The sequence below is a fragment of the Cetorhinus maximus genome, chromosome 3, assembly GCF_964194155.1.
Source record: "Cetorhinus maximus chromosome 3, sCetMax3.hap1.1, whole genome shotgun sequence".
NCBI classification, from domain to species: Eukaryota; Metazoa; Chordata; class Chondrichthyes; order Lamniformes; family Cetorhinidae; genus Cetorhinus; species Cetorhinus maximus.
This window is the reverse complement of record NC_135881.1, coordinates 124,087,480-124,109,516: the sequence shown is the minus strand read 5'-3', so window position 1 is coordinate 124,109,516 and position 22,037 is coordinate 124,087,480. Positions and strand designations below refer to the sequence as shown.

The following is a 22,037-nucleotide window of genomic DNA, read 5'->3' as shown; positions in this document are numbered from 1 at the left end:
CAAAACTCAGGATTTATATTACTTGTACAGTTATAGTCTATCTACATTCAGGGTTAATCAAGCAACACTGCATATTTTCACAAAGATAAATGTTTGCATCAATAAACTTATTGCATCTTAATATGATGGCTCTCAAAAGAACTTACATGATTTTCAACATCATAAGCGGAAATCCTTAGTCTAGTTGCCATGAAAATATTCTTAGCAAATGTATGGTGTATTCACCTCCCAAACCTGTATTCAATCCTTCTAACCCGGAGTGAATAAAGGTGGCAACTTTCTGGCAATCATTGATGGCAGATATTAGTTTCAGGAAGATTAAATCCATTCCAGTGAGGGTTCATTCACAGTCTACAGTCAGATTCAGAGAAGTATCCCTTCCTAAAAGCACTGTGGATGTAGCTATATCACATAGGCTGCAGTAGTTCAAGAAGGCGACTCAGTACCATCTTCTCAAGGGCAATTAGGGTTGGGCAATAAATGCTGGCCTAGCCAGCGATTCTTACATCCTGTGAAAGAATTTTAAAAAGTACATATTACAGGTAAAAATGTTTTTTTTTGTTCATTGTCAGATAGCTCTCAGCAAACCACAACTGATCTGGAAGTAGTTTATGTAGTCATTGGATATACAGGAAAAATATTCATGACCCTACATCAGCGCATATTGAAACTTTCTGAAATAATTTAAAGTGTCTTTTGGAATGACTAAGTCCAGCAATGTGCCTTTTGCTATCTCTACACAGATGGTAAACTGATTGTTGATGGTTAAGCTCTATTCGTGATTCTGGCCTCAACTGGAGATCCTTAAGCATTGGCTCTTGCCAACCTGCACCTAAGCTCTCCAAGCTGATATGTGATTTTTTTCTAAATGTGTTCATGGTATGTGGGAGTCGCTGGCTAGGCCAGCATTTATTGCCCATCCCTAATTGCCCTTGAGAAAGTGGTGCTGAGCTTCCTTCTTGAACAGTCCAAGTGGTGTAGGTACACCCGCAGTGCTGTTAAAGAAGGGAGTTCCAGGATTTTGACCCAGCAACAGTGAAGGAACGGCGATATTGTTCCAAGTCAGGGTTGGAGGTAAGAATTGATGGGGAACTTGCAGGTGGTGGTGTTCCCATGCATCTGCTGTCCTTGTCCTGCTAGGTGGTAGAAGTTGCAAGCTTGAAGGATACTGTCAAAGAAGTCTTGTTGAGTTGCTGCAGTGCATCTTATAGATGGTACACACTGCTGCCATCGTTTACCGGTGATGGAGGGAGTGAATGTTTATTGTGGTAGTCGGGGGGCCAATCAAGCGGGCTGCTTTGTCTTGGATGGTGTCAAGCTCCTTAAGTGTTGTTGGAGCTGCACTCGTCTAGGCAAGTGAATAGTATTCCATCTGACTCCTAACTTGTACTTTATAGATGGTGGACAGGCTTTGGAGAGTCAGGAGGTGAGTTACTTGCTGCAGAATTCCCAGCCTCTGACCTGCTGTTGTAGCCGCAGTGTTTATATGGCTGGTCCAGTTCAGTTTTTGGTCATTGGTAACCCCTGAGGGTGTTGATAGTGGAGGATTCAGCAATGGTAATGCCATTGAATGTCAAAGGGAAATGGTTAGATATCCTCTTGTTGGAGATGGTCATTGCCTGGTACTCTGAACCTGTGTCCCCAGACCATTAGCCTGGGCCTCTGGATTACTAGTCCAGTGACATTGCCACTATGCCACCGCCTCTCCCCTAAATTATGACCATAAGGGAGAGCGCTTACACTCCACAAAGTGCAAGTTAATTGTTAAATGTGTGGCTGTTTCTGTAGCTTTGCTTCAAAAGCATGATAATGGGTTTTTGTGCTTGACATTTACTGACTAGCAAACAAATGTGTGAATATGCTAGAGTACTTGAAACTAGATATCTTTGGAATAATACCTTTTATTACTAAAGAATGTATTTTCCTGGTAGATGTCAGCTTGGCTCAAAGATAGTACATTTATCTCGGAGTCAAAGGTACTGGGTTCAAATTGTACTCCAGTGGCCGGATTTTCATGTTGGAGGCGGGCATCAGGAGACGGGACTAATACAGCCATCGCAATCCTGCCTCCGTCTTGAGACTGCTGGCAGGCGGGATCTTTCAGGGTCCAGGCCGTAAGTGGCTTGGAGGCAGGTATCAGTCTCAAGGTGGGCCAAGTCCAAAGCAGGCAGGTTAAAAGGCCTGCCTCCATGCCCAAAAATCCTTGGCTCAGTGTTTCTGAGGCAATCAGTGGCACATCTATGTCCAATTGAAACCTTCTGATCACTTTAAAACCCCCTGACCCACCTCATCTCCTCACCTTCACCCCCCTCACCCATTATCCACTTTATGAACAGAATTCATAAGCCCTATTGTAACAGTTGGAAGCCATCGACTAGCTCCCGAGTAAACAAACAGACTCTTCAAACAAGCTACTTAAATAATGTCAAGGATTGCAGCCAAGAGCCCATGAAACTCTTGAATAAACAAACAGAATTCACAACTGTTATCTCAATAGATATTTAAATGGAATACATAAAAGTAATGGGAAAAGATTAAACATTTACACTTGCTTATCACATGAGGCTACCCTTTCAAAAGTACTCTACCTTTTTATCTATTAGATGAACTTTAACTCAGCTGAAGACTTTACCATATTTAAAATGTTGACCTTTTATTTGACAGCTGGCCAGTTGGCAGAAGTAACAATTTGGCAAGTACATTGTTTAAGGGATAGCTACATCTTCTAATCACAGGACTATCATAATTCACCATACTGAACACAGATATAACTCATGCTACAACATTTCACAATGAACTGTAAAGGAGGCAAAAGCATTTTATTTTCCCTTTAAACTCTTTCTACCTCAAATCCATGGTTCACGCCTCCATGCAACTGGTGGAAGTCCAGCCGCCTCCATGAAAATTAAATAACTTACCTGCGGTGGGCTCTCAAGTATTCTTCATACGAGGGGCAGGTTCCAGGGCTTCCTCTTTCCCTGCCCTTGCAAAAATAACTGAGGGCTGGGATGGAGGTGGGAGCTCTGGCCACCTCACTCAGCAGCCAGTTTTTTTCCAGTCCCACCTCCATTTGATCCTGACTGGGAACATGAAAATCTGGCCCTATGTCTCAAAACACATAATCCAGACTTCCATTTACAACTGCAGAAGTTCTGCATTGTCTTAGGTGCCATTTTTGGCAAGATGTTAAGCCAATCTTTCTGCTCAGGTGGATCTCTTTTCCAATGCTCTCTGCCTGCTGCTCCATCCTCCATGAATTTCAATTCATCCAAAACTCTACTATCTATAGTTCATACTACACAAATCCCACTCATCCCCATGTTCTTTTGACCTACATTGGTTCCCAGTCCCTCAATGTCTTAAATTTAAAATGTTCATGGCTAAATCCCTTCATAGACATAGCTGACCCTACCCTCGAGCCCAACAACTCCCACCCTCCCCTCAGACGCTCCAGTCTTCTGACACTGACCTCTTGTGCAACTCTCCAACCGCCACCCATTTGTCCCATCATTTATTAGTGGTAGCTTCTGCTGCACAGATCCCATGCCCTGCAATTCCCTGCCTCTCCCCTCCTTTTAGGTCCTTCTTAAAACACCTATTTTTAAACAAGCTTTTTGTCACCCCTCCACATATCTGCTTCCTTGAATTGTCAATTTTTTTATCACAGCTCTGTGAAGTGCCTTGCTACAGTTTTTCTCCTTTGAAGGTGCTACATATTTGCACGTGGTTGTTGTTGATGCTAAAAAAAACAGTTCAAAGAAGAGCAGGTGAGTTCTAGTATCTTGGTCAACATTTATCTCTTAACCAACGTCACCAAAACAGATTATCTGGTCATGTATCTCATTGCAGTTTGTAGGATTTTGCTGTGTGCAAATTGGCTGCCATGTGTATCTCAAAATAATGATGCCTACAGTGGAAAATTAATTCATTTGGAACCTCCTGGGTTGAGAAAGGAACTAAGAAACAAAAACAGAAAATGCTGAGAACCTTCAGCAGGTCAGCTGGGAACTGGAGAGAAGAGATCAGTTAATGGTTCAGGTGCAGATCCTGCTTCAAAACGCTTCCTTCTATTTTATCTTTGAATTTTGTCCAAAAATTTTCCCATTATTTCTTACCCATAACTTCTCCAGCCGTAAGAAAAAGGGTGATCCTCCCGCTGCTATTAACTGATGAGGATGTGCCTCTCTTATTGAATGTGAATGAGGCCCATTGTTCAAATACCTATGAAAAACAGCAACTTAGCAATTCTTTTGGCACATTTTTTGTCCTGAATATATGAATATCGTAAAAATGCCTAAAAAGATCTGTTTCTCAGAAATGACTTTGCAGAAGTTTCTAAACAATTTACATTTTTCACGTCCAAGATGTTTATTTGTATCAGAATGACAACGTCAAAGGTACATGTGTTGATGAGGCCCAGTTAACTATTTTCAACTCTGAAATTGACAACAATGAAAGTTTGCAGTGTGGAGTAGAATGGGTTAAGGACATCAATGATGTTCTTACATACATGGCAAGTAAGAAGGCAAATTCAAATGCATGTACGTTCTTAAGACTTTCATTATTTTGGTCCTCTTGAAGGTTTCGGCACTTGTGAAGTTTCACCTTTAGATGCAGGAATTTTTTTCTGTCGCTTAGCAGCAGCCTTTTCCATCTTGAGCTGAAATATAGGATTGTGCATTATCTATCATAATAAATGTAATACTGCAACAACCATGGGTAAAACTAATTTGCATGAATGCATTACACCCACAATCAACTAAAATCTAGTCATATGATTGAATATTAACTATTCTCATATCCACATTCTGACAGGGCATTATAGATTATCTTCACTTTGCAAACTTTGTTGTTTGACTTGGACCTGTCATGCACCTAGAAGCAACTTTTTAGCACTTTCTACTTAGCGTAAAGTTGTAGGTGCAACATCTATACTCATTTTCATGATACCTTCTGACATATTATAATACCTGTGCTTTTCTAGTTTAGCTCCAAATGGCACAAAATTCCTTTTTAGTGATAACTGCATGGCTTTAATTAGACATAAATTATACACAACTAGAAATTGTTTAGAGTATATTGAAATACTGTTTAGTTACTATGTAAAGTGAAATAAGTTATATAAAATAGTGTATTCAAAATATGTAGTGCATAATAAAAACTGTTAAAATATGTAATGCATAATATTGTCGATGGCCAAGTGCCTGGATTCGGATGAAATATCTGATTCGCCAGCCAAGAAATAAGTGACTCTTGTGGGGTAGTGGAACAGTATTCTTGGGCAGAACACGGATGTAAGAACATCTTAAAAGTTGAGCTAATAGGGGCTTAACAGGATGATTTTCACCACACTAGGTGAAATTCAAAAGTATTTGTAGGGGAAATTAAAGTGGGCATAAACTTTTGTCCACAAAAGGAGGACCTTTCAGTCTCAAGCTTTCATTCTGAAGCATAAATATAGATGTTGATCATTGTCCAGAAAGCTAAATAGGTCTGTCCCTGGAATCTGCAGGCTGGAAATATATGGTGGATCACCTCCTGGTGGATTTTCCATTTGTGCAGGTAGTGGTCAGGTGACTGAGATCATTGTCATCTTATTGCTTATTTCTGTGAGATACTGTACTAGCAAGGAAGTGATATTTTTATTTCAGCAATGAGCTAGATGGACCACAGTCAGACAGAAAAGTGAGCAAATCTCTGCTGGTTTATGGAGTACACTACCATTTGGTGTCTGGCCATATGCACATTGAGCTTCTTTGAATATGCGGTTGGAAGTATTCTAAGGTTAATATTACTACTCTACAGGTAGAGATGCTTAATACATCAGATGAACTTGGCCAGTCTCTATTTACCATGCATTCACTCTCCCTATAGGTGAGCACCACTGCCTCACTGCACCCGATTCCAACATATGTTACCAAAGTTAACTGTTGCTGGCATTGAATAGGCTATTTCTCTACAATTTTTCCCTGCAGCGGAATTTTACGGTCCCCCACCAGCAGGTTGACAGTGGCCTTTTTGCCGCCCTCCCACCGACCCCCGACATGTCTGCAATTTTACGCGGGGTAGGCGAGGCCTAGGGCCAATTATTGGCCACTTAAAGCCCACAAGCTGGTGGGAGGAGCTCAGGAGCAGGGGAGAAGCTCTGCAGGGCTCTTGGGCAGGAAAGGGGAAAGGCACCTCTCTCAACAGCCCCCTTTCCACATCGGGCAACACATGTGCCACCACCCCCCCGCCCCCCAACAAGGTGTGTTCCCTCTCCCCTTGGGGCTCACCTCCTATCCCTGCCCTGAGATCCCCCACACTTACCTAGTCCTGGACTCTGGAACTTAGAATCCAGGGACTGCTTGTAGCCCTGGCCATTGCTGCCACCATGAGGTGTGAAAGTCCCATTTCCAATGCTGTGGGGCTGCTGTGATTGGCAGGGATGCATTCCCCACTGACTCTTCAGGTGGTGGGGAGGGAAACCTTGGCATTCAAAAAATCCTTCCCCTGGTTTCTCTCTCATCTCTCTCCATGTCCTCTCTGAGCTCATCTTATCCATAAGAGCCACCTTCTTCTTTGATCCCATTTCCAAGAAACTCCTGAGCATCCAACATTCCTTTCTGGCCTCCATGCTAGCTGTTGCCCCTTCTTCTTTTCAAAATCAATCAACACCACATGCTCACCCTCAACTCCTCTGTACTTACAAACTGCCACTTCCCCCTCACCTCTCTTTCTTCTTGTTATCTGGTGGTTCAATAACTATCTATTCCACAACTGTCTATTTGAACTCCTTCAATCAGTTTTCCTTCCCACAGCACCGAAACAGCCCCAACCAAAGTCACAAACGAAATTATTAGTACTACAATTATGATGCATTATCTCCACTTGATTGTTCTACAGTCTTTCGCACAATTAAGCACACCATCCTCCTCCATACCTCTCCTCCATTGTCTAGCTTTTTGGAACAGCCCTCACTTAGCTCCAATCTTTTCTATCAAATCATCACCTTAGCATATCCTGTAATATATTCTCTTCACAGCTTAGCACCACCACGCCAAGACCCTTGGTTTCCTGCTCTTCCTTGTCTCCTTGTAGGCCTTTGCCAATATGATCCATAGACATTGGGTGAGCTTACACAATGACACTGAGAACACACAGCTCCACCTCTTTAAAAATATGTGGTACCCATTAGTCCAACTATATGTATCTAATTTATATATACAAATTCAAGAAAGGACAGAGATGATTGTACTTGAGGATGAGAAACTTACAGGATTATAGATTTGAAAAAAGGGGTGTGTGGCTAAGCACAACTGTTCTTTTAAAAAGCCAGCACAAGTACAACAGACCAAATGGTCTCCTTCTGTGCTGTAAGTTTCTATGATTCTATAAGGCTTGATCAGGAAGATTTCTTTCTTTCTTGATAGTATATGCCATCCTTGTGAGCCCTAAACTGACCATTGAGGGTCAGAATAGCACTCCAGTTTTAAACTGATATTTCTGTAGGTAATTAAGAAGCATAGGACTGCTGATCATAATCTCCGATTACCTAGTTGTTCAAGTAAGAATAAACAAAGATATTGCAACCTAAGTTGCCCTGCACTATAGACAAGTCATCAATGAAAGCTCTAGATGACAAGGAGTACTCTGAAACTGCACTCTCAATGGCGCTTCCGGATGGTAATGAAGCATCTTTTAGATCCGTGGTTGTCAGCAAATCCTTCAAAGCTTTAAAAATATGAACTCAGATAATCTTTTTCATGTTTCAGGGCCCTTAGATGCAAGATTGGATGGAATTGTTCCGACTTCTTGGCAAAGTCCCTTCATGTCTCTCAAAAATCAGATTCTAAGAACAGGAGTAGACCATTTAGTCCCTCAGGTTGTTCCTTCATTCAAGGAGATGATGGCTGAACTGCAACCTAACTCCAACCTTTGCCCCATATCCCTCAATTCCTTCAATTAACAAAAAATCGATCAACCTCGTATTTAAAATTAACATTTGATCCAACATCAATTACTTTTTTCGGAAGGAAGTTCCAAATTTCTACCATCCTTTGCATGTGAAAGTGTTTCCTAATTTCACTCCGAAAAGCCTAACTTTAATTTTTAGGCTATGTTCCCTTGTCTTAGATTCCCCAGCCAGCGGAAATAGTTTCTCTCTATATATCCTATCAGTTCCCCTTAATAGCTTGAACACTTTGATCAGAATACCTTTAAATCTTCTAAATTCCAGGAAATACAACTGTAGTTTGTGTAGTCTCTGCTTGTAGTTTAACTCTTAGAGCCCAGATAACATTCTGGTAAATCTACATTGTATTTTCTCCAAGGCCAATATATACTTCCTAAGGTGTGCTGCCCAGAATTGAACACAATACTCCAGGTGTGGTCTTTATATAGTTGCAGCATGACTTCTACCTCTTTGTATACTAGTCTCTAGCTATAAAGGCCAGCATTTCCTTAGCCTTTTGATTATTTTTTGCACCTGTCCATTTTTTTAAAATCGGTGTATGGACATCTAAGTTTCTTTGGACCTCAAGTGCTTCTAACTTTTCACCATTTAGAAAGTACTACGATCTATCCTTTTTAGGTCCATGGTGGAAGACTTCCCAATTTCCCATATCGAAATCCATTTGCTGAATCTATTGGTATTGTTTTGTACGATCTACACTGCTTACAATGCTGCCTATCTTTGCATCATCAGCAATCTTAAATATATAGCACTCTATCCTGTCATCTATGTTGTTAATAAATAAAATGCATAGTTAAAGTCCCAGCATAGATCCCTGTAGGATGTCACTTGTCACATCCAGCCAATTAGAGTACTTGGCCACTATTTCTCTTCTCCTGGAACTCAGCCAATTGCATAACCAGGCTAATAATTTGCCCTCAATTCCATAAGCTTCAACTTTAGCTAACAGTCGGGACTTTATCAAATACCTTCTGGAAGTCCATAATAACACTCATAGACATTCCCCTGTCTGATACCTCAGTCACCTCTTTAAAAAATTGAATCAGATTTGACCTATCCTGTACAAGTCCATGCAGGCTTTCCCTGACCAGCTGAAAATTTTCATACTGTTCAATCACTCTAGCTTTAATTATAGATTCTAGGAATTTCCCAACAACAGGCTGTACTAGAATTCCCTGATTTCACGTTCTCACCTTTCTTAAATAACGAACTGATATGCAACTTTCCAATCTAAAAGAATGGTTCCTGAATGGAGAGAACTTTGGAAGTTTATAGTTAGGGCTTTTGCAATGTTCTCACCTACCTCCTTTAACATACCCAAATGAAAACCATCTGGTCCTGGGGATTTGTCACCTTTAATGGCATTATTTACTTAATTACTGTTAATTTGATTAACTTGTTAAATTTTAGTGAATTCCTGTTTCAACACCAGTTTCCTTACAATGTCCACCATGTTGTCCTTTTACTCTACTGTAAATACTGATGCAGAGTAATTATTTAATATGTTCCCCAGTTCCTTATTTTAATTTATATCATCATTGTCAGTTTTTAAAGGACCCACATTGCTCTTAACCACTATCTTTTTTCCTAATTGTAAAAGCTGTGTTAATTTTCATTTCCTTTGCAAGTTTCTTTTCATACCCCTCTTTTGTAGCCACTACTGTTTGTCACCCTTAGCTGCTCTTTGTCTCCAATAAAAGAATAAATTTGCATTTTAGAAAAGCTATTCAAAAAAATGATATTGCTACTCAATGAAATACTTCATAGGTTCTTTTTGTATTTACTAGACTGATGTGACCATACCCGTTCTTGGTAACGGCTTTCAAAGTAAGCCATGTCTCGTTCCTCAGCTGTGGGAAGGTGAGCGAATCGACTTAAACCATAAACATCTGCAGAGATACCAGAAAGTTTATGAAATAAAGTTATTCATTCACATATTCAACAACATGAATAGTTTAATTTGTAGAGATTTTATATTGGGTATAAATATTTGAGTATCTTTGGTGCAAAATTATGTTAAGTTGAAAGCTGCATACATCTTTCAACACTAAGAAGATTTGAGAAAAGAAGGGAAAAGAAGTGATACAATTATAGCTGTTCAGAAATGTTTGTTATAGATTATTACTATTTGCGGCAGTGTAATTTAGTATTTGGAAGAACCAGGAATTTGCTGTGGATTGACTGTGAGCAGAGTAGAACAATATTTTTCCCCCAAGTATGTTCTATTATATTTTATGTATTAAAAGATCTTTATTTCTTTTTACAAATAAATATTTATATTGACATAATGTAAATTTTGTCCGTGTGCTTTTTTCTTTTTTTTAAACATGTCACCTAGCAATTTATTATGCTCATGCTCCACAAGAACACAAGTGGGCCTGGCAAGCCTCTGGCTTACGTAGGCAGAGTTGGGGTGGGGGGGGTGGGGTGGGGTGTTGATGGGGGAGATGAAATTTTGAACAGAAACTCCAGATTTCCCCTCATTCATAAAGTTTTACTTGTCTTTTGGCCCTGATAGGTCCCCTGTCCGGAAGTCAGCCTGATTGACAGGCTTGGCTTCCAACTGGGTGGGGAGCACTCTGGATCAGGTCCTGGGACAAGGTAAGGGATGGGAGGGTGGCAAGTTTGATACCCTCCAATGATGGGGTCCACACCTGCCAAAATACTGAAATGGCCCTTATCAAAGTCACAAATGACATTCTGTGTGACTGTGACTATGGTAAACTCTCCCTCCTCACCTTTTTTCAACCCACCTGCAATCTTCGATGCAGCTGACCACACCATCCTTCTCCAATGCCGTCATCCAGCAAGATGGGACTGCCCTTGCCTGGCTCCAATCTGATCTATTGAATCACCTTGTAACCCTTCCCACAGCTGCACCATTACCTCTGCAGTCGCACAGGGAACTATCCTTGGCCCCCTTCCATTCTCCATCTACATGCTACTCCTTGGTGATATCATCTGAAAATGCAACATCAAATTCCATATATACTGACCGCACTCCGCTCTATCTCACCACCACTCTCTTGATTCCTCCACTGTCTCTGATGTGTCACGCTGCTTCTCCAACACCCAATATTGAATGACCTGAAATATCCTCCAGCAAATATCAGGAAGAGTGAAGCCACTGTCATTGGTCCCTGCCATTCCCTGACTACTGTTTCCATCCTGGAAACTCTAAGAAGCTGAGCCAGACCTAGGTGCTAATTGCAACCTAGGTGTTGTCTTTGATCCTGAGATGAACATCCGACCACATATGCACTCCATCGCCAAGACTGCTTACTTCCACCTCTGTAACATTGCCTGACTCTGACCCTGCCTCAACTCATATTCTGCTGAAATCATCATCCATGCCTCGGTGATCCTTGTTTTCAAAATCCTCCATGCCCTCTTCAACCTCCTGCAGCCTTATAACCCTTCAGTTCTGGCCTCTTGCACATCCCTGATTTAATCACTCCATCATTGGCTGCCTTCAGCTTTCAGCTGCCTTGGCCCTAAACTCTGAAATTCCCTCCCTAAGTCTTTTGCTCTCTCCACCTCACCTCCTTTAAAATCTAGCTTGTTACTCAATGTCAAGAACGTTTTTATTATGAACACTCTTGTTAGGTTTTTGGGAAGTTTTGTTATGTTAATTTTTTTTTGCACTATATAAAAGCAAGTTGTTAAACTCTGTACCTTTTGGATTTTTAAAAATGTCTTTCCACTTAAATAAGAGTCAAGGAGGAGTATTTTATATATTAAAAGTGAAAATTTTCTGAGGGGAAATACTGCTATTTTCAGCACTGCTTCCTCCTTTTCCATAGAGGCCTGACAGCACTCTTGTCTTTTAGTCATAAGTTGTGGTTCAAACCCCATTTTGGATCTGAGCACATATGCCAGGCTGACACATTAAGACCATTATTGAAGGAGTGTTGCATTATCAGAGGTTGATGTAAAAGATCCCATGACACTCCCTACCTCTTCCTCTTGCCTCCCCTCTCTCCCCACATCCTTTTTTTATTTTCCTGCATCACCTCTTCTTGCCTCCCTCTCCGCCTTTCTCCCCACTTATTGTTTTCTCCATACCTTCTCCTCCCACTCTATTTCCTCTCTTCAGTCCTCTCTTCCTGGCTAAAGTTTCAAGTGTGCCATTCTTGCAATTCAGTAATTATATCAACATCAAATTTTGTCTATCTGAAAATAGAATTCTGGAATAGAGAGCTTTGAACTGCTTGAGTTCCACTTTAAGCAGATTTCACGAGAGATTTTGCACAAACCGGTAAGAACATATAATTTAACTGAGCTACAATTCTTACTTGTATGAAAGAAAATTAAAATAATACAGGCTGTCGTAAACAGTATTTATTAATTTATTGAAACATTCATTATGACAACATCAATATGAAGTGTGCAAAGCTATAAGTTACATTTAGATTAATTCTGTTCACTAATGCACGTGAAATCCTGTAGTGTATAAAAAAGGTAATTTCATGTAACCTCACAAAAAATACACAATTTTCAATAATTAAAATAATTTGAAATTGTGCAATTGTCTTTTATTTTATTTCTTACCATCTGGAGACTGTCCAGCATTTACTGCATCCATTTGTGGTCCATAAGCTCTCAGAAAAGGGTGGTCCATTGAAGTAGAAGGTGCATCAAGAATTTCATTGCTTGGTGCCCCTGAAAGAATGAATACTTCACTTTATGAACAAAGACTTGAATAAGCATCTAGGGAGTTAAATTGGATAAGACCTGAAAACAGGCACTGAAGTTATGCTGTGGAATTAACCCATGCCCAATTGTGTTGCAGGCTTGCCTGTTGTTTTACGTGACTGCTGCATGCAGCCAATGAACAGTGGGGGTTTGTCTTGGCTGCACCGATCACCAAGGGGCTTGACATCGTGAGTAGAAAGTGCTACTTTAGGTAGCCTGCACCTCTTGAAGGGGAGGTACGTTATGGTTTCAAGAAGTGGTTGGAATGGCTCTGGGGGCCTTGATAGAAGAGATGGAAAACAAGAAAAGTATCCTGGAGAAGGCCTTCCACACAGGATGTTGCTCCTAGAATCTGAATGTAGTACGGGAAGAAGGTTAAATGATCTCATATGAGATGTCAAGCTGCACTACTTGTCTGATCCACTGCTCAACTTACTACACCCGCATCACCCATCTACCAAAAATCTCTATCAATCCTTAGTCAACCCGAACATTCATATGCTTTACTTCACCTTCACACATACATAACACTATTACAAGTCTCACACCACAACTCACAGCTCGTACACACTGGCAGCTAGCTATTCTACCCTGACTATCCCATTGCCGAAACATATTGCTGGACATTCACTGACACACATTGGTCTTTCTTGTAGGAAAATGTGGCAAATGACAGCAGGAAGCACCAAAGAACTAGAGGTGCACAAGCACACTTGCAAACTTTACCCCCATGGAGGAAACAGTTCTGGCCATCATGGGAAGCAACATCACTGAGGCCCTGTACATCGGCTGGGTGAATGTGATCGGTGATGAGTGTATCCGTATACTTAATCCACCTTCACTCATCCCACTTCTCCCTTTTCCGTCAATCTCTTCTGACTTAGAAGCTGCGGATGTTGTATGTACCCACTTATTACTTTCTCCTCTCTCCTCATGACAATCCAAAACTTGGCTCTTTCTCAATGTAGATGTTCAAGATCAGGAGCTTTGCGGTGACGCAAAAGAAAGAACTGGAGGACTGATAATGTTGTATCATTGTTCAAAAATGGAGGAAGGATAGACTGAATAATTACAAGCCAGTTAGCCTAACCTTAATGGTGAGCAAATTGTTGGAAAAGATTCTGAGGGACTGTATTAATTGTCATATAGAAAGTCACAGATTATTCAAGAACAGTCAGCATAGATTTGTTAAGGGAAGGTCATGTCTAGCTAATCTGATTGAATTTTTTAAGGTAAAAAGGAGGGTTGATGAGGGTAATGCATTTGATGTAGTCTACATGGATTTTAGCTGGTCTTGTGACAAGGTCCCACATGGCCATCTGATCAGATAAGTAGGAACTCATTGCATCCAAGGGCAGGTGAAAATTTGAATCCAAAATTGGCTCAGTGGCAGGAAGCAAAGAGTAATGGTCGGCTGATGTTTATGCAGCTGAAAGGCTGTTTCTATTGGGGTTCCATGTCATTCAGTGCTCGGTCCCTTGCTTTTCGTAGTATTTACCAATGATTTAGACTTAAATGTAGGGGATATGATTAAAATGTTTGTAGATGATCAAAATTGGTTGTGTGGTTGATAGAGAAGAAGGAAGTTTTAGACTCCAGGAAGATATCAATGGACTGGTCAAGTTAGCATGGAAGTGACAAATGGAATTCAGTCTGAAGAAGTATGAGGTAATACATTCAGAGAGGTCAAGCCAAGCAAAGGAATGCATCATAAATGGTAGGAGAAGAGCAGAGGGACCTTGGAGTGCATATCCACCTAGGTGGGATAAGTGGGTAAAGTGGTTAAGAGGGCCTAAGGAACAGTTTCCTTTATGAGTTGGCATAGAACATGAGAGCAGGGAGGTTGTGCTAGAACTGTATAAAACACTATTTGGTCCACAGATAGAGTACAGTGTACAGTCCTGGTCACTGCATTACAGAAAGGGTGTAATCAAATTAGATGGGTACAAAGGAGGTTTACAAGAATAACGTCAGGAATGGAGAATGTAGCAGTGAGGAAAGATTTGATAGGCTAGAGTTGTTTTCTTTGGAACAGGGAGGCTGAGGGGAAATTTAATTGAGGTGTATAAAATTATGAGGGACCAAGATAGAGTGGATAGGAAGGACTTAGTTTCCTTAGTGCAGAGGTCAATAACCAGGGGCCATAGGTTTAAAATAATTGGCAAAAGGATTAAAGGGGAGTTAAGGAGGATTTTTTTCACCCAGAGGGTTGCAGGGGTCTGGAACACATTGTGTGAAAGGGTAGTAGAGGTAAAAAAGCCATCATCACATTTCAGTCAGCGCCACTTGATTGTACTGTCAATGACACCTTCCATCACTTTGATGATGATTGAGAGTAGGCTGATGGGGCAGTAATTGGTTGGATTAGATTTGTCCTGCTTTTTGTGGTCAGGACATACCTCGGCAATATTCCACAGTGTCAGGTAGATGCCAGCATTGTAGCTGTTATTTTTTTTTTATAATCTTTAGAATTGTCTTCCTAAACGGAGTTGGTGTATTTGGTGACCGCTTTGGTGCCTTCGGAGACGGCGTGTTTGGCCAGTTCCCCTGGCAGCATGAGGCGGACGGCGCTCTGGATCTCCTGGGCCGAGATGGGGCGGCGGTTGTTGTAGTGAATGAGGTGCGACGCCTCAGAGGCGATGCGCTCGAAAATGTCGACAATGAAGGAATTCATAACGCTCATGGCCTTGGACGAGATCCTGGTGGAAGGGTGGACCTGGGTCAGCATCTTGTACACGTAAATGGAAGAGCTCTGCTTGCAAGATTTTCTCCGCTTCTTTGGCGGCTTCTTGGTGACTTTAATCAGTGACTGTTTCGACGCCTTGCAGGACGCACCGCCCTTCGTCGCAGCCGCCAAGTCAGGCATTGCACTCAACTCGGACCAACACAACTGGAACAGCTTGGCTAGTGGGTGCGATTAGTTCTGGATCACAAGTCATCTTCAGTGCTTCAGCCAGGATGTTGTCAGGGCCCATAGCCTTTGCTGTGTCCAATGCCTGAACCCATTTCTTGATATCATGTGGAGTGAATGGAGTTTACTAAAGACTGACATTTGTGATGGTACATTTGGCTGAAGATGGTTGCAAAAGCTTCAGCTTTGTCTTTTGCATGGGTGTACTGGGTTTCCCCAATTTTTTTTTTTCCTTAGTTCTGTTGACGAGTCATACGGACTCGAAACGTTAACTGTATTCCTCTCCGCAGATGCTGTCAGACCTGCTGAGTTTTTCCAGGTATTTTTATTTTTGTTTTTGTTTTGGATTTCCAGCATCCGCAGTTTTTTGCTTTTATGCTCTCCTGCAATCCTCATTGAACCAGGGTTGATTCCTTAGCTTGATGGTGATGGTGAGTGAGGGATGTGCCAGGTCAAGAGATTACAGATGGTGATTGAATACAATTCTGCTGCTGCTGATGGCCCATAGTGCTTTGTGGATGCCCAGTTTTGAGCTGCTAGCTCCGTTCTAAATCTAACCCATTTATCACGGTGATAGTGCCACACACGATGAAGGGTATCCTCTGTGTGAAGACTTTGTTTCCACAAGGACTGTGTGGTGGTCACTCCTACCAGTAGTGTCACGGATGGATGCATCTACGATGGGTAGCTTGGTGAGGGCAAGGTGTATTAGCTTTTTCTCTCTTGATGATTCTCTCACACCTGACTCAGGCCCAGTTTGGCAGATAGCTCCTTCAGGACTCAGTCAGTAGAAATGCTACAAAGCCAATCTTGCTGATTGCCATTGAAGTCCCCCCCAACCCTCGGCAGTGTACATTCTGCACCCCAGCCATCCCCTGCTTCTTGCTAGTGGTGTCCAACATGAAGGATTAGTGATTCACCAGCTGAGTTAGAGTGGTACACAGTAATCAGCAAGACGTTCCCTTGCCCTCGATTGACCTGATGCCACGGAACTTCATAGGATCCAGAATCAAAGTTAAGGAGTCTCGCAGCCATTCTCTCCTGGTTGTATACCACTGTGCCACCATATCTGGTGGTCTGTCCTACGGAGGGACAGGACATACCCTGGGTTGCTAATGGATGAGTCTGGGACATTGGCTGTAAGGTATAATTTGGTGGATATGACTATATATGGATGTTGCTTGATTAGTCTGTGGGACAGCTCTCCTAATTTTGAGGCAAATCCCCAAATGCTAGTGAGAATGCCTTTGCAAGGTCCATGGGACACTGCCAGCAGTCCATATAGTTTATTCTATTCTTGACTTTTTTGTAAGTGCTTGATACCACTTATTAGGTCATTTCAAAGGGCAGTTAAGAGTCAACCACTTTTCTGTAGGTCTGGAGTTGCATGAAGACCAGACAGGATAAGGATAGTAGATTTCCTTTCTTCTTCTTGAATGCTAGCAGCTGTCTTTAAGTAGAGCTATTTTTCTACATTTTCACTTATAAAATCTATCAAATTGGTTTTGAAGATTTTGGTTACACCTGATGGTGACCATTCTGATTTGTAAGGCCAGATTTTATAAGGCTCCACCTTTGCCATGAAGTCTTGCTACTGTCAGGCATTGGTCAGGAAATTACATTCCCAGCTTTGCATGCACAATTCTGTACATCTGATTTTTTTTTTTGAGAGGTGGGCAGTGGAGAGGTTGGATGTTAAGGGAGAAAATTGCACAGGAAGCAAGCCAAACCTACTGCTGATTACCATGTATTGCCCTCCCCACCACCACTTTCCCACTCACCTGATGAACCAGAACTCCTCCATGTCATACACCACTTGGAGGAAGCACCGAGGGTGGCAAGGGCACAGAATGTACTATGGGTGGGGGACTTCAATGGCCAACACCGAGAATAGCTTGGTAGCACCACTGCTGGCCGAGTCCTAAAGGACGTAGCTGCTAGACTGGTTCTGCGGGAGGTAGTGAGGGAACCAACAAGAGGGAAAATCATACTTGACCTCATCCTCACCATCTGCCTGCCACAGATGCATCTGTCCATGACACTATCGGTAGAAGTAATGACCGCATAGTCCTTTTGGAGACAAAGTCCCATCTTCACACTGAGGATACCCTCCATCATGTTGTGTGGCACTACCGCTGTGCTAAATGGGATAGATTTCAAACAGATCTAGCAACTCAAGACTGGGCATCCATGAGGTGCTGTGGGTCATCAGGAGCAGCAGAATTGTACTCGACCACAACCTGTAAGCTCATGGCCTGGCATATCCCCCACTCTACCATTACCACCAGGCCAAGGGAATCAACTCTTGTACAATGAAGAGTGCAGGAGGCATGCCAGGAGCAGCACCAAGCATATCTAGAAATGAGGTGTCAACCTGGTGAAGCCACAACACAGGGCACTTGCGTGCCAAAGAGCATAAGCAGCATGTGATAGACAGAGCTAAGCGATCCAACAACCAGTGATCAGAGAACCATAGAACCATAGAAAAGTTATGGCACAGAAAGAGGCCATTGTGTCTGCGTCAGCCAAAAAGGAAAGAATAAAAAACTAGCTTCCCGTTCTAATCCCACCTTCCAGCACCCGGTCCGTAGCCTTGCAGGTTACAGCACTTTAGATGCAGATCCAGGTATCTTCTAAGTAAGTTGAGGATTTCTGCGTCCACCATCAAACCAGGCAGCGAATTTCAAGCACCCCCCACCCTCTAGCTGAAGAAGATTTTCTTATGTCCCCTCTAACCCTTCTTCCAATCGCCTTAAATCTGTGCCCGCTGGTATTTGTCCTCTCCGCTAGGGAAAACAGTCTACTCTATCCAAGCTCCATATAATCTTGTACACCTCAATCAGATCACTCCTCAGCCTCCTCAGTTCCAAGGAAAACAACCCCAGCCTATCCAATCTTACCTCATAGCTGCAATTTTCAAGCCCTCGCAACATTCTTATAAATTTCCTCTGCACCATTCTCTCCAGAGCTATTATGTCCTTCCTGTAATGAACAACCAGAACTGTACACAAAATTCCAGCTAAAGCCTAACCAGCATTTTATACAGTTCCATTATTACATTCCTGTTTTTGTATTCTATACCTTATCCACCTGTCCTGCCACCTTCAGGAACCTGTGGACATGCATGCCAAGGTCTCTCACTTCCTCTACCCTTCCCAAAATCCTCCCATTTGTTGTGTATTCCCTAGCTTTGTTTGCCCTCCTCAAATGCATTACCTCACACTTCTCTGGATTCTCTGGATTGAATTCCATCTGCCGTCCACTCAGCCAAACCATTGATATAATCCTGGAGGCAACGTCTATCCTTTTCACTATCAGCTACACAGCCAATTTCTGTGTCATCTGCAAATCTCACAATCATGCCACCCACATTTAAGTCTAAATCATTAATATATAAAACAGACACTAAGGGACTCCACTGAGCCCCGTGGAACGCCACTGGAAACCGTTTTCCATTCGCAAAAACATCCATCAACCATCACCCTTTGTTCCCTGTTGCAGAACCAATTTTGGATCCAACTCACCACATTCCCCTGTATCGCATGGGCTTTTACTTTTCTGACCAGTCCGCCATGTGGGACCCTGTCAAATATCTTACTAAAATCCATGTAGACAACATCCACTGCACTACCATCATCAATCCTCCTTGTTAATTCCTAAAAAAATTTGATTACATTGGTAAGACACGATCTTCCCCTAACAAAATCATGCTGACTATCCCTGATTAATCTGTTCCTTTCTAAGTGACAGTTTATCCTGCCTCTCAGAATTGATTCTAATAATTTGCTAACCAACGAAGTCAGGCTGACCGGTCTATAATTATTTGGCCTATCTCTTACACCCTTTTTAAATAATGGTACAACGTTCGCAGACCTCCAGTCCTCTGATACCTCACCTGTAACTAGTGAGGATTGGAAAATGATCCTTGAAGCATCCACTATTTCCTCCCTGTCTTCCTTTAACAGCCTGGGATACAATCCATTCAGCCCTGGTGCTTTATCCACCTTCAAGGATGTCAGTCCCTCCAGTACATCCCCTCTCACTATGCTTATTGTATCTAATACTTTACACTCCTCCTCTTTAACCAGAATGTCGGCATCATCCCTCTCCTTAGTGAAGACAGAGAGAAAGTACTCATTGAGAATACTGCCCACATCTTCAGCATCAGTGCACAAGTTGCCATGTACATCTCTGCTAGGCCCTTACCTTTTCTTAGCTATTCTCTTGCTCTTAATGTACTGGTAAAACATTTTTGGGTTTTCTTTGATTTTACCTGACAATATTTATTCATATCCTCTCTTTACCTTCCTAATCACCTTTTTTACTTCACCTCTGTACTTTCTATACTCCTCTAGGCATTCTGCAGGGTTAAGTTTTTTGTGACTGTCATAAGATTTCTTTTCCTGCTTTATCTTACGCTGTATGCTTCTAGTTAACCAGAGGGCTCTACTGCCTTTTCTCTTTGTGAGGACATGTCCACACTATGCCCATAGAATCTCTCTTTTGAATGCCTCCCACTGGTCTGTCGCCGATTTCCCTTCAAGTACCTGTAACCAGTCCACTTTCACCAGATCACCTCTCAGCTTTGTAAAATTTGTCTTTCCCCAATTTAGGATTTTTACTCCTGTTTTCTTTATTCTTTTCCATAATTATGCTAAACCCAACTGTATTATAGTCACTATCTCCAAAATGGTCACCCACTGCTACCTCATCCAGTTGCCCAACTTCATTTGTTAAGACTAAATCTAAAATTGCACCCTCTCTCATTGGGCTTGCTACATGTTGGCTGAAAAGGTTCTGTTGAATGCAGTTCAAGAATTTGTGCCGTCTGTGCCTATTACACTGTTCGTTTCCCCGTTGATATTAGGGTAGTTGAAGTCCCCAACTATTATTTGCCCTATCGTTTTTGCACTTAAAAATTTGCCTACACATTGGCTCTTCTATCCCCCCCCTCACTATTTGGAGGTCTACAGTACACTCCTAGTAGTTTGACTGTCCTTTTTTTATTTCTGAGCTCAACCCATATGGCCTCATTTGGTGATTCATTTAGTATATCATCCCTTCTCAACAACTGTAATTGAGTCTTTAACCAATAATGCTACACCCATACCTTTTTAGCCCCCTTTCTATCCTGGCAGAAAACCCTATATCCAGGGATGTTGAGCTGCCATTTTTGTCCCTCCTTAAGCCATATTTCCGTTATAGCAATGATGTCATGCTGCTATGTATCTGTGCCCTCAGCTCATTGGCTTTGTTTGCTATACTCCTTGCATTTAAATAAATATCTTTTAGCATTACCAAATTCCTGTGCTGTAAACTTTTTAATCTTTGCTTCTTCTGTTTTCAGAGTCACTTGCCAATTTTCTGTCTTCAATGCCAAAGTCAAGGCCGAAGCATTTGCAACAATCTTCAGCTGAAGTGCCAAGTGGATAATCCATCTTCTAGAGGTCCCCAGCATCACAGATGCCAGTCTTCAACCAATTCGATTCATTCCACATGATATCAAGAAATGGCTGAAGGCTCTGATATTGCAAAGACTATGGGCCCTGACAACATTCTGGCAATAGTGCTGAAGGCCTGTGCTCCAAAACTTGCCGCGATGCTAGCCAAATTGTTCCAATACAGCTACAACACTGGCATCTACCCGGAAATGTGGAAAATTGCCAGGTATGTCCCATCCACAAAAACCAGGACAAATCTAGCCTGGCCAATTATCATCTCAACAGTCTACTGTCAATCATCAGTAAAGTGACAGAAGGGGTCATCAACAGTGCTATCAAGTGGCATTTGCTTAGAAATAAGCTGTTTACTGTTGCTCAGTTTGGGTTCTGCCAGAACCACTCAGCTCCTGACCTCATTGCAGCCTCGGTTCAAACATGGAGAAAAGAGCGGAACTCCAGGGGTGAGGTGAGAACGACTGCCCTTGACATCAATGCAGCATTTGACAGAGTGAGGCATCAAGGAGCCCCAGCAAAACTGGAGTTAATAGGAATCAGGGGGGAAACTCTCCACTGGTTGGAGTCATACCTAGCACAAAGGAAGATGGTTGTTGTTATTGGAAGTCAGTCATCTCAGCTCCAGGGCATCACTGCAGGAGTTCCTCAGGGTAGTGTCCTAAGCCCAACCATCTTCAGCTCCTTCATCAATAACCTTCTTTCCAACATAAGGTCAGAAGTGGGGATGTTTGCTGATGGTTACACAATGTTCAGCACCATGCGCAACCCTTCAGAAACTGAAGCGGTCCATGTCCAAATGCTGCAAGGTCTGGACAATATCCAGGCTTGGATTGACAAGTGGCAAGTAACATTTGCACCACACAAGTGCTGGGCATTGACCATCTCCAACAAGAGAGAATCTAACCATCACCCTTTGACATTCAATGGCATTACCATCGCTGAATCCCCCACTATCAACATCCTGGGAATTACCCTTGACCAGAAACTGAACTGGATTAGCCACATAAATACTGTGGCTACA

The 22,037-nt window shown here is 42.1% G+C and overlaps 1 protein-coding gene across 3 annotated transcripts in view; it reads right to left on the bottom strand.

Annotated features, from left to right (window-relative positions):
- Positions 1-4,343: 4,343 nt before the first annotated feature.
- The window catches only part of fam221a (family with sequence similarity 221 member A), a 57,406-nt gene continuing 39,712 nt past the window's right edge, over positions 4,344-22,037 (bottom strand). For 2 of the 3 annotated variants that reach the window (XM_078538909.1, XM_078538908.1), the window contains exons 5-7: positions 12,506-12,616; positions 9,758-9,843; positions 4,344-4,660 (exon numbers count right to left, since the gene is read on the bottom strand). In XM_078538909.1, coding sequence (XP_078395035.1) covers positions 4,562-4,660; positions 9,758-9,843; positions 12,506-12,616 — 296 coding nt within the window. In that variant the 3' untranslated portion in view covers positions 4,344-4,561. The remainder of the gene's footprint in view (positions 4,661-9,757; positions 9,844-12,505; positions 12,617-22,037) is intronic. The other variant, XM_078538911.1, reaches the window with a different exon arrangement.